General features: G+C 32.2%; 1 protein-coding gene across 1 annotated transcript in view; it reads right to left on the bottom strand.

Annotated features, from left to right (window-relative positions):
• Positions 1-9,537: 9,537 nt before the first annotated feature.
• The window catches only part of Ttc30 (tetratricopeptide repeat domain 30), a 41,554-nt gene continuing 39,060 nt past the window's right edge, over positions 9,538-12,031 (bottom strand). The window contains 1 exon segment of the mRNA XM_076455977.1: positions 9,538-11,053. Within this exon segment, the coding sequence (XP_076312092.1) occupies positions 10,923-11,053 (131 nt within the window). The 3' untranslated portion in view covers positions 9,538-10,922.

Genomic DNA, 12,031 nt, shown 5'->3' with positions numbered 1-12,031 from the left:
ATAAATTTATCGTCAGTTTAAAAATAATTATTCTCTTATCAAAATTATTATGATAACAAAATTTTCTTTTTTTTATGGCATATTCAATGCAAGAAAACTAATATATTTCTATTCAAATAAACTACGCCATTCATGCACAGTGTTTGAGAAAAACAAAAATCCTCTTTAGTCTTTTTATGTTGTAAATAATTTTTTATCATCTTGACCACAGAACAAACTGTATGTGTATATATAAGAAAACTCTGAAATATCAGACCTTTTTCACCTTCTTTTATTAATTTCTTCTAGGGAATTCGTCACTTCAAGGGTCACTCTTCAGGAAATACTTTTAATGACAGTCTATAACAAAAAACATAAAAATATCATTTTCAACTAAACATAAATAATCTAAATTAAATACTTATACTTACCACATGTACAAACATATAATACACTTTAAGTATAAATTAAGTACATTACAAGTGTTGAAAAATAAATAACATTAGTCAATATAATTTTTAAACTAAAATCATATTGTTATTATATTTCTCATTATTGCTAGTATAGTAGAAATTTATTCATTTATCCTATAGTTTCAAACTTTTACTTGTATTTTCTTTCCAATAATTCTTAGTAACTGGTTTCACAATTCTTACAGATTTTACACAACCAAATACCTAATGTTTCAGCACCAGGTTTTAGGTCATTGAGGGCATGGAAGGGTCAAATATGTTTGATCTCTTCCTCCTTATCAAACTAATGATTTAATAACTGTCAAGTGCTACTGATAGCATTCTAACACAAAACATTAATTCAACTTCTGAAAGGCGTTTCAGGGCCGTGTCCTTGAATATAACGCTAGTACCACTGAATTTAATTTTTAAATTATTTGCTTCATTTGGTTACAAACACTTGCAAATAGTTGGTATCGTAGTATTTCGCTTCATTTAGTTGTATGTGATCACAAACAGTTCCGAAATTATTCTCGTTCATTAGAAATATTCACCATAGCGTATTTATACATAAAATACCATTTTAAAAATATAACAATGGTTTCTAAACCTTGATGAAATAATTTGAATTTCTAGTGCAGGTAGTCTTATTTCTCATGTAGAAAAATTAATGAAGAACGGCACAGTTCTATCAACATCATGTATGGATATAACGATAAATTTCTGTTAACAAATCACTTTTGCATAAAGTTTTATTAAAATACTGGAACGAGCAATCTATTACTGTCTTTTACAGGAAATAGGTTTGCCATATTATGTAAAATTGTTGAGTTCGTGAATTTTGGTATTATGAAAGTTGCAATGTGTATTGAACTTTGTGTCATTTGCATTTTCTTAAGATTTGTTTTTGCTACATTTAACTATGCTGGAAATGCATATTCTATTACTGTTGTAATATATTGTTTATAAAATTTAATGTTTTCTGTGAATGCTCCTGCGTTTTTACCTGCTACTCTTTTGAGATAGTTTGCTCGTTGCCGTACTTTGTCCTAATTTTGGCTATTTGTTTTCTCCAAGTTAATTTTGAGTCCTATGTTAGGCCTAAAATTCTTGCTGAATAACCGGTACACTAAGAGCTCCGCTAGGGTTTAACTTAGGAGGGTTTTCTATGCAATTTAAGCGATTTTGCGAATAATTTTAATTCTATATTTCTAACAGTAATCTACTATTTGATTTAAAACTGGTTGTAAATTGTTTGATACTATTGATGGTATGTTTGAGTTCTTCAAGCAAGCCACATCATCAGCAAACTGCGAAGTTGATTTAATTAATATCGTTCAATGACATGTCGCTTACATACGCGATTTACAGGATAGGACAAGGAACCCCTCTCTGAAGAAAACCGCCTCTAGAGTAAAATACCCAAGTAGGTTTCCTCAACACATGCTCTACATTTTCTGTCATCAAGAAAGCTGGATAATCAGCGAATGACTCTTGTTGGTAATTCCATTTCTTTCTATTTGATCTTCAACCATCATGCCATGTAAAGCGACAGTGCTATTTTTGCCCTCTTACTACTATCTATTATAAATGGCGCCATACATTTATAAAATATTTTCGAAAGGTTTTATGTGAAATTACAAAGTTATCTTTAAAATAATTAGGTATTATAGTAGCTAAACGTAATTCGAAAAAATTCCAAAGTGGTATTAATCTAAGTTGGAGAGACTTTTGTGAAAGATTTGCTTGTGATAAGTAAAAAAACAAAAAACAAAAATTATATTCAAATCTCTTAAGATAAGACCCTTACTAAACCTGGGACGAATTTTGTATATTTATCTTGGGAACGTTCTACAACTTTAAATCCGTAATCATGTTCAGCACTTAGATACAGAGCTACCACGTCTAAAATATTTTAGATGATTGTTGTCTAATACGGAAAGGTACTCAAGAAACTGGTAAATATGTGGACATAAGTTTATCTTCGAAAGAAATAAAGGTGTTTCTTTGTATTGGTTTATTTTGGGCTTAAATTGTTGTATAAGTAGGGCTTAATATTTAGTATTTGAGTGTTTTCTGTTATGTTGTGTATTTTGATCTACAAAAAGTGTGAAAGTGACTTTTGTGTTCTTTGAATCTGGTTTCCATTTTCTAAATGTTTCTCCAATATAAAAGTCGTGGCAGTTATCACATTGTATTTTATAAATAATGTTGGTGTGGTGTTTGTCAGTGTAGTTTTTACATAGTATAGACCTCAGTTTTGTGCCGGGTTTTTGAATAAATTTGGTATTAACTGGAATGTCATATTTTTTTGCTAGTTTTTGCCAAATGTTTGTTATTTTTCTGCTGATTTCGGGAATATATGGTATGCAGCCGTATATGGTTTCGTAATTTTTTAAATCATTGGGTATATTTACCTTTGGTAGTTGATTTTAATTTTTTGTCTAAGTGTGTTTGTAAAATATTTTCTACGGTTTGTGGAGGAAACTTGTTAATGAAATATTGTTTTATTTTGTTTAATTCGTCGTTAATTTTTATCTGGTGAACATAGATTTTATGGCTGTGTTTATTTGGTTTCTGAGAATGTTGAGTTTGTTTTTTTTTTGTTTCATGTGCCAAGTCACAAGAAATGTATAGTCCAGTATGGGTGATTTTTCGGTGGATTCCTGTTTTAAATTGTGATCGGTTCTTGTAATTTTGAAGTTAAGAAATGATATTTGATTGCTTTCTTCCTGTTCACATGTGAAGTTAATGTTGGGATGTACAGAGTTAATGTGATTGAAAAAATTAAGTGCGTATTCTGTATGTGTGAATCCCGCAATCATGTCGACCACATATCTGTACCAATATAGTGGTGGATGTAATGCTGTGTTAACTGCTTGTGTTTCAACTTGTGTCATAAAAATATTGGCTAGAACTGGTGATACTGGATTGCCCATGCTTAGGCCATTTGTTTGTATGTAATTATGGTTGTTGAACACGAAGTTTGTCTTCATTGTGGTGAATTCTATGAGGGTTGCTGGGAACGTCTATTGATGGGTTATGGTCTCGGATATAGAGTTTTAAGGCTATCTTGCAGGCTTCAGTGGTTGGAATTTCTGTAAAGAGGAATATAACATCGAAACTGGCCATTAAGGTTTTATAATTAAGTTGATTAAGATTAGACTTGAAATTAAAAGAGTCTTTGATGAATGAACTGACTGATGTTACATATTTGAAGAATGCCCGTGCTATGTATTTACCAAGATTGTAATTAAACGATTCATATGTGGACATTATTGGTCGTAATGGACAATTTGGTTTATGAGTTTTGGGGATGCCATATATTTGTGGTGTGCGTGAGTCGGCCTTGCGTAGGTAGGAATAAAGTGTTTGTGAAATTGTGTTGGCTTTTTTCATTTTTAATAGCATTTTGTTTAGTTGCATTGCGTGTCTTTGTTGGATTTGTGTATATTGATTTAAATTTATTTGTGTCTGATAGAATGTTTGTCATTTTTTGGATGTATTAATTCGTGTTCATTATGACTATAGCGTTTCCTTTATCTGCTTTAAGAACTTTAATGTTTTTGTCTTGTTTTAGATTTTTAATGGAATTAATGTCTCTTTTTCTAAGGTTGTTTTTTAGTTTTCTGAAATTATGTTGATGGTTTTGTAAGAAAATTATTTGAAAAAATCGTTTAAGATGTTGTTTTTAGGTGTTTCTGGAAAATACAAATTTTTAATTTTTCCTGGGAAGTTTGGCTGTTGGATGTCAATAGAATTGTCGAAGTTGTCTTCTTTCTGTTGATTGTTTTCGGTTGTTTGTTTTCTGTGGAAGGTATCACAAGTCTCCTGGCTAGGTTTTCTAAACATGCTTTAATTACTAAGGTTGGGGTGTACCTAAATGCTATTGCGAAGTTGAGTCCTTTGTTAAGTAGATGTATCTCGCCTGTGTTTAATTGCCGGTTGGATCTGTTAATTATGAGGTTAGTCAATGGTTTGTCGTGTTGGTGTCTTTTCTGTTGTTTGCATCTTAGTTTTTCTAGTTTTTTGTTGTGGCAGATCTTTTTGTCCCTGTACTTCCTAGTGTTGATTTGGTTTATGTTTTGTTGTATAAGTCCGTAAATCTCTGGTTTAACACAACATGCTAGTTGATGGTCTAGGTTCATTTGTTGTTTCTGTAAGTCATGTAGTGCTTTGTATTTCGTGTTCAACATGGCCTTAACTAGTTTGTTTTTTTTTCTGTACATTTTGGATAATGTTTGTGCATTGATTAAAATCTTTTGATAGTTTTACCTTTACAAAGTTAGAGGTTAGTTGTTCCTTTCCACATTGTTGACTGAAATAGATGTCATTTCTTCTGTTGATAATTTTTTGGTTAAAGAAGCCTTATTATACAAGTCAAGCCCAAAATAAACCAAAACAAAGGAACACCTTTATACCTATATTAATAAATATATTCATCATCTAAGCACGCCCTTTACATTCCTACACTCAATTACACATCCGCCTTCAAACATGTGGTCAGCTACCGGTCAGTAACCCTTTCTTTCTTTGTGAACCTGACAATGACCGAAGAAGGTCGAAACGTTGTTCACTCCCCTATTAGTGCCTTCTCTATCCATACCAGCCATTTTTAAATATATGTATATATATTTTGGTAAAACAGATAAATTAAGAATTTACTGTTCGGAGCCCAATCATCCAGAAAGCGAGAATAAACCAATACCATTTTCTCAAGAGGTTCTAAATGACTTGTGCAGGGATCTCTATTTAACCAAAGACAAAAGTGAGTTTCTGGCATCAAGAACGTAATCTTCTTGAGAAAGGAGTGAAGATAACACTGTACAGGAAACGTACAGAGGATCTGCTTGCATTATTCACCATGAAGGATGACTTATGCTTTTGTAATAACATCACTGAACTTTTTGAACAACTGGAAATACCATATGATAATACCAACTGGCGACTTTGCATAAATGCATCCAAGGACAGCATCAAAGCTGTTCTGCTACACAATGGTAACACTCTGCCTTCTGTTCCCATAGCTTATAGCACAACCATGAAAGAATCATATGAAAATCTGAAAGCAATTCTAACAAGCATACAGTATGATGACCATAACTGGCATATTTGTGCAGATTTCAAGGTTGTGGCCATGCTTACTGGCTTTCAGCTTGGCTATACAAAATTTTGCTGCTTCCTGTGCTTATGGAACTCCAGAGCAAGAACTGAACATTATGTACGCAAGGATTGGCCGATCCGAGATGAAATTGAGCAAGGAAAACACAACATCATGCACAAACCACTTGTGAAAAGTGATAGAATTATTTTACCACCTTTGCATATTAAACTTGGTTTGTTTAAGCAATTTGTGAAAGCCTTGGACAAGGAATCCTCCACATTTGCATATCTTGCAGAGAAGTTCCCTTCCCTGAGTCAAGCTAAAATTAAAGAAGGTATCTTCATAGGTCCCCAAATTCGAAAAATTGTACTTGATGAAACCTCCATCACACATCTCAAGAGAAAAGAGAAGCTTGCCTTTGAGTCATTCAAGAAAGTTTGTGATAACTTCCTGGGGAACCATCGTTCAGAAGACAATGTGCAAGTTGTGAATGATCTGCTGAGTCATTATCATGATATTGGATGTAACATGTCTCTAAAAGTTCATGTGCTCCACTCTCATTTGGATTTTTTTGCGGAAAATCTTGGTGATGTGAGTGATGAACATGGCGAGAGATTCCATCAGGATATTTCAGTGATGGAGCGACGATTTAAAGGAAAATGGAACCCTGGCATGTTGGCAGACCACTGCTGGGGTATAAAAAAAGAAGATCACACTCCACTCAAGAGGCTTAGAAGAACAAAAGTTGTTTAAACTGACAGGAGTGTGTTTTTAATTCATAACCAATAAATGTTTTGTTATACCAACTAAATTTTTGTTTTGTTTTTTGTAACTTTCAGTATTTGCAATGTTGTGTTCAATACGCGATATTTTGCAGTATATTATAAAACATATGGTTCATGGTACAGAAAAACTGTGCCTAATCTGGAGGAATAAAGGTCAGATTCAGAATCAGGACAATGTTTTGATCCAGAAACAAGTCTTACTTAACTTGTACTTTTTTTGAACCTGAAATTTGTTGCACAGTGTTATCAGTAAAACTATTTCTAGAAGAGTTACTTTGAGAGTTACAAACCGGCTGAAAAATTAATCAAGGAAGATGGTAGCCAATATTCCAGTGCTTTATTTTTATATCCACAGGTAAATCTTATTGATGTTTTGGTTGTTGTTGTTGAATTTCACGCAAAGCTACACGAGGGTTATCTACGCTAGTTGTCTCTAATTTAGCAGCGTAAGACTAGAGGAAAGGCAGCTAGTCGTTACTACCCACCGCCACACCTCTTGGGTTACTCTTTTACCAACGAATGGTGGGATTGACATTATAATGTTCCCACGGCTAAAAGGACGAGCATGTTTGGTTTAATGTGGATTCGAACCCGCAACAATCAGATTATGAGTCAAGCACCCTAACTACCAGGCCATGGCGGCCCGATGTTTTGGTTATATTTATAATGTGTGTTGATTTTATTGAGAATAAAACTAAATCAAATTATAAAACAAGTTACTTGAAAAATGCCTGCCAAAGACAAATACGAAATGAAGGAAGAAATGTTTGATAATTTCTTAGAGAAATTTAGTAGAACTTTTGATAAATGATTGCAAAAAGAAGAATTTATTGAATGCATGACAAAGTCAAGATCAACATCAAGAAATATTAAAAGTTTTACTAGAAAGGACTCGAGCAGAAAACATTTTCTGAAAGAAATTATAATCTTCAGAAAACTGTAGATGAAAAAAGAAACTGAAAATATTCTGTATGATGCAAATAGTAATGAGAGATTTTTAAAAGACATTTGGATGTTAGAGAAGCCTTGAAGTTGAAATATTAAGCAAACTATGAAAAACATACAATTCAAGAGAATCCCCCATTAACACTTTTCAAATTTCTGGAGAAATTAATGAAGCTATTTCAAATGAGGAAAATACGTGAAAACAAGTTCAGAAACAGAAAAGTTGAGAATCAAAAACGAAACTCTGGAAGTTAGAATGGAAAATAAAAAGATCAAGTTTACAGAAAGTGGCTCAAAGCTTTGGAAGTTATTAAGTGAAAGAAAGGAGAATAAATAGTATAATTAATTTTAGTTGTAACAAGTAAAAAAAAAAAACGAATTGCTCCGATAATTGTTTACATCTTGAGACGACACTGACAATTCATTTGATTGTTACTGACGCTAAACATAAATAATTACCAGACAAAACGTTGTACGTAAAATTGAAGCATGTACTAAAGCTACAAAGTTAGTGGTTACTGTACAAGGTTCTAAACTAAACACCACACATTCTTGTACCTATAACATAGCAATTTGTAACAGAGTAATTAAATCTATATTCAATCATGTGGTAAAAAGTGGATATTGATAAACTAAAAAACAAAACAAAACTCGTACACCATTATAATATATTTAGATTTTATTATTTACTTAACCCTTCTTTCCTTCGATTTATCTACTATGTATATAAACATAATAATATTCGTAACATTCACTGTTAGTGAACCGTTGACATCCGCTCTGCGTTTACAGGTCACTATAATGCAAGTTTAGTTCTTTAATTACCATTTTGCTTGTTTGGATTTGTTTGGAAATTTCGCACAAAGCTATTCGAGGGCTATCTGTGCTAGCCGTCCCTAATTTAACAGTTTAAGACAAGAGGGAAGGTAGTTAGTCATCATCACCCACCGTCAACTCTTGGGCTACTCTTTACCAACGAATAGTGGGATTGACCGTCACATTATACACCCCCACGGCTGGGAGGGCGAGCATGTTTAGCGCGACGCGGGCGCGAACCCGCGACCCTCGGATTACGAGTCGCACGCCTTACGCGCTAGGCCATGCCGGGCCTACCATTTTGCACTTTTCAGTCTGATATTACTACCGCTACAACGCATGTGTAATTTCTTCAAGTTACGAATGATGTTAAGTAGCCCTACTTATGTAGATCAATGCCAAATTTGAGGTCCTTTAACGGGGAATCCCCGTAAAGTGTTTTAGTAAAGTACCCGGGTTCCCTAAGGGGGTTGGATGAAAGGTTTTACTTTTATGCATGCCTCGTTGTCCAAACGACTCATGTAATACCTGTTAGAAGTTGGGGGGTTCAGCAGTTTAGGAGAAAGGGTTTTCGGAAAATCTCCGGGTTCATCAAGGAGCAAGGCGAAATTCTTTACCTACATGCACACCTCGGGACCGAGATGAGTTGATAGATACTATTTAGTAGTCGGTGTGATCAGCAGTTAATGTGCAACGTGATACGTGCACAGATACACTGAATCATATTATACAGATCCTTTTCCAGTATTAGTCTTAACTACTGTGGGACGAACTGATATAAATAAGCCTTGTTGACTTCAGAGCTTGTATACCACTATGATGGACTTGCTGTCGATTTTTCGTCCCACTTTTTTTTTTTCTCTTTCAATTAAATTAGAGGAAATTATACTTTCATATAACAAGTGGAGATTATAGGCCGTTACGTACTTCAAGACGTGAAAAGTAACGAATACAATCTAGTAATATAACACTGGTTTTGAAATTTATAATGAACTAAATAAGTAAAGTAAAATATAAAGTTAAACATGATGTTTCATCACATGTGTTAGGCTTCAATAGATTAAGTTTTTTTTTTTTTAATTTTGATAAAAGTTTCATGTACTGCAAATAATAACATAACAGGTTATGGCTGGCATAAATCCTACTTAGCGAATTAGTGCTGGTACCAAACACAATACCTCCTCAATAAAACTTGTGTCAAACACAAGATGAATATGAACGAGCATTTTTAGACAGCTCTAGCAGAAATCCTTTGAGGTCATGAAGAAAACAAAAAAAACACGTGCTGTTCCACGAGCTTCAACATACAGTTTTCTGGTTTCACTGGTTGTTCTAAACTATAAGGCCAAACTAGTAAGGCAAGCGCACACACACAAAACTCTGAGTTATACAGATTTAATTCAAATATCACAAGTAGACCTCTTGTTCAGTGAAGACAAATAATGTACAAAGAGACTAGAAATGTTTCAAAGTTTTTAATTTACTTGCAAATCAAATTTGATGGGAGGAAGTGAACTGATTATTTTAATTGTACAGCCAATAATGCAGAAAACAATAGTTCCAACGTATATGAAATTACTTGTAATTTTTATTTACAAATAACTAAAATTAATTGCCAGATATGAATATCTATTTTTCATAATCATTTTTTCTGCAGATATCACAAAATTACTACAAATAATTAGTTGAAAAAATTTAAACAAGTAAATAAAACACACCTAAAGTCAAAAATGACTATAAAACAATAATCATTTGTTTTATTTAGTAAATAAAACACACCTAAAAGTTTAGGCATAAACTGGTGGAAAGTATGCATAAACTGTGAAAAAACAAAGTACCAGAATCTTGTCACCTAGTGAAGAAGTAAAAAACACTAGAAAGTTCACTTTTTTGGAAATAAAATATAAATTAAAAAAAAACAAAAAAACTTAGAGGATTGAAGGAACAAGAGTCAAAGTATTATGTACTGTTATAAGGCATCACATGGACAATTTGGGTGAACTAAACAAATCTCACAAGTATTACTTTAAAAATCAATGTTTGTTTTTAATTAGGATTATCAATAAACCAAACTGCATGTATTGAAAATGACAAAATATTTTAAGCAAATGTGAAATAATTATAGGATACCTTATTTCCACTTACTTTGTCTCTTTAATATAGGTATGATTTAGCCTGAAAATATATTAACATATATTCTTATATATATATATATAAATAGATAGAGACGATAAATTCAGGTCACATGTTTTGTCAATCTACTGTTGATGGCAACAATACTCAAATTTCTTTACTAATCTAGTGATGGAATGATGAACATTTGACAAAAGATATCACAGAAACAAGCACTTTAATATACATGAACTGGTTCATTGCATTCCTCTCATTTGTGTTTATATAAAATAAAACTAACTTCCAGATACACCCTTTTTATTTAATAATAACCTACCATGAAATTTTTCCATGTTAGCATATTGTTTCATTTAAAGTATTATCCGACATGTCTGAGACAGCCACTATTTGTACATACTTTTCTAGGGTCACCGATTGTTACAGGTGTGAAAGTAATGTAAAAGTTAGATAAAACAAAAGTTGTTGGTAAAATTACTAAATGGTATTTCAGTTGTATAACTTAAATGTGTGACTTTAGTGTTATCAAACAGATACCAACAAAACATTTACAAATATGGGGCACAACAATGCTAAACTAAAATAATGCTCTTTTAATTTAACTATTTACTTTAATGATATTATTATTATTATTAATACCACTACCGTGCTTCAAAATTTGTAAATAGATGATATTAAGTGTCAATAGTTCAATTAAACATCAAAGTCGATTCAGTTATTCATAATTTCTAGTAGCAATGCCTTAAGAAGTCGAGCTTCATAGGTGACAGTGTTTTTTCCAGGATGAAGTGGTGTTTCTTCTAATGGTTGTTCTATCACAGCTTTCACATTTCGACCATAACCTAGAAATGTACACATATTAAATTTTTAAAAAATGCAACTTAAGAAAGCCAATTATTTTCTGCACCATACATATTCTTATAGAATGTGAATGTTTCATGCAAAGATTCTGAGCTACCATTATCGTGTATTTGTTACAAAGAAAGAATATTCTCTTTCCTTCTGCTTTCCCTCTACAATACTGTTACACTGGAAATGACACTACAGTGTGTTCACTATGCCTATTTCAAACTATGGCCTTAACCTTGAAGTACTTAAACCTCATAAATTAACAAGAAATATCAATGATTCAAAGCAAAACATACTTTAAAATTTAAATGTACTTAAAATACCATGAGGTGTATGCAGTTTAAACCTTGAACTGGTTGGTCAATAAAAAACAAAATAAAAATATATAAAGGTATAATATCAATCAAAATGAGTACTTCAAATAAATACTAAAATAAACATACAACAGAAAAACAATTTCAACCTGTTCATCACTGACTTTATGAATAATATCAAAGGGCACAGAGTGATAAGTCTAGATTTGCATATCCAGTTTTTGTTCATTATTCTGTTGTTACAATTCTTAGAGTATGCATCTACTTTAGAAAAGTTTTGTGTCTAATTTTAAGTTTTGTTTAAATAAGTTGTTGTAGTTCATTTCAGCAGATTTTTGTTCCTTCATACACTGACATGCACAAACAAATTAACTATTGCTAAAGTTGCAAATAATTACTGTAAAAAATGCACAATTTATTTTTATTGTCTATATACATAGCTAAACACCATATGCAAACACATTACAATATCTATCACAGAAAGAATTAGAAAATAAACCAATGTTTTTAGGATTTTTATTTTAATTTTTTAATGGCTTCTAGCTACACTTTAGGATCAGACAACTGGAATATATTATTTTAGTCTCTGAAGACTTGTTAGAATATTATACAACCACATCATATATATTATTGCCAAATAAAGTTGTTTTTCAAACA

Source organism: Tachypleus tridentatus, chromosome 9 (genome assembly GCF_004210375.1).
Source record: "Tachypleus tridentatus isolate NWPU-2018 chromosome 9, ASM421037v1, whole genome shotgun sequence".
In the NCBI taxonomy this organism is placed as follows: domain Eukaryota; kingdom Metazoa; phylum Arthropoda; class Merostomata; order Xiphosura; family Limulidae; genus Tachypleus; species Tachypleus tridentatus.
The sequence above is the reverse complement of the archived record's forward strand: the minus strand, read 5'-3'. Positions and strand labels throughout refer to the sequence as shown.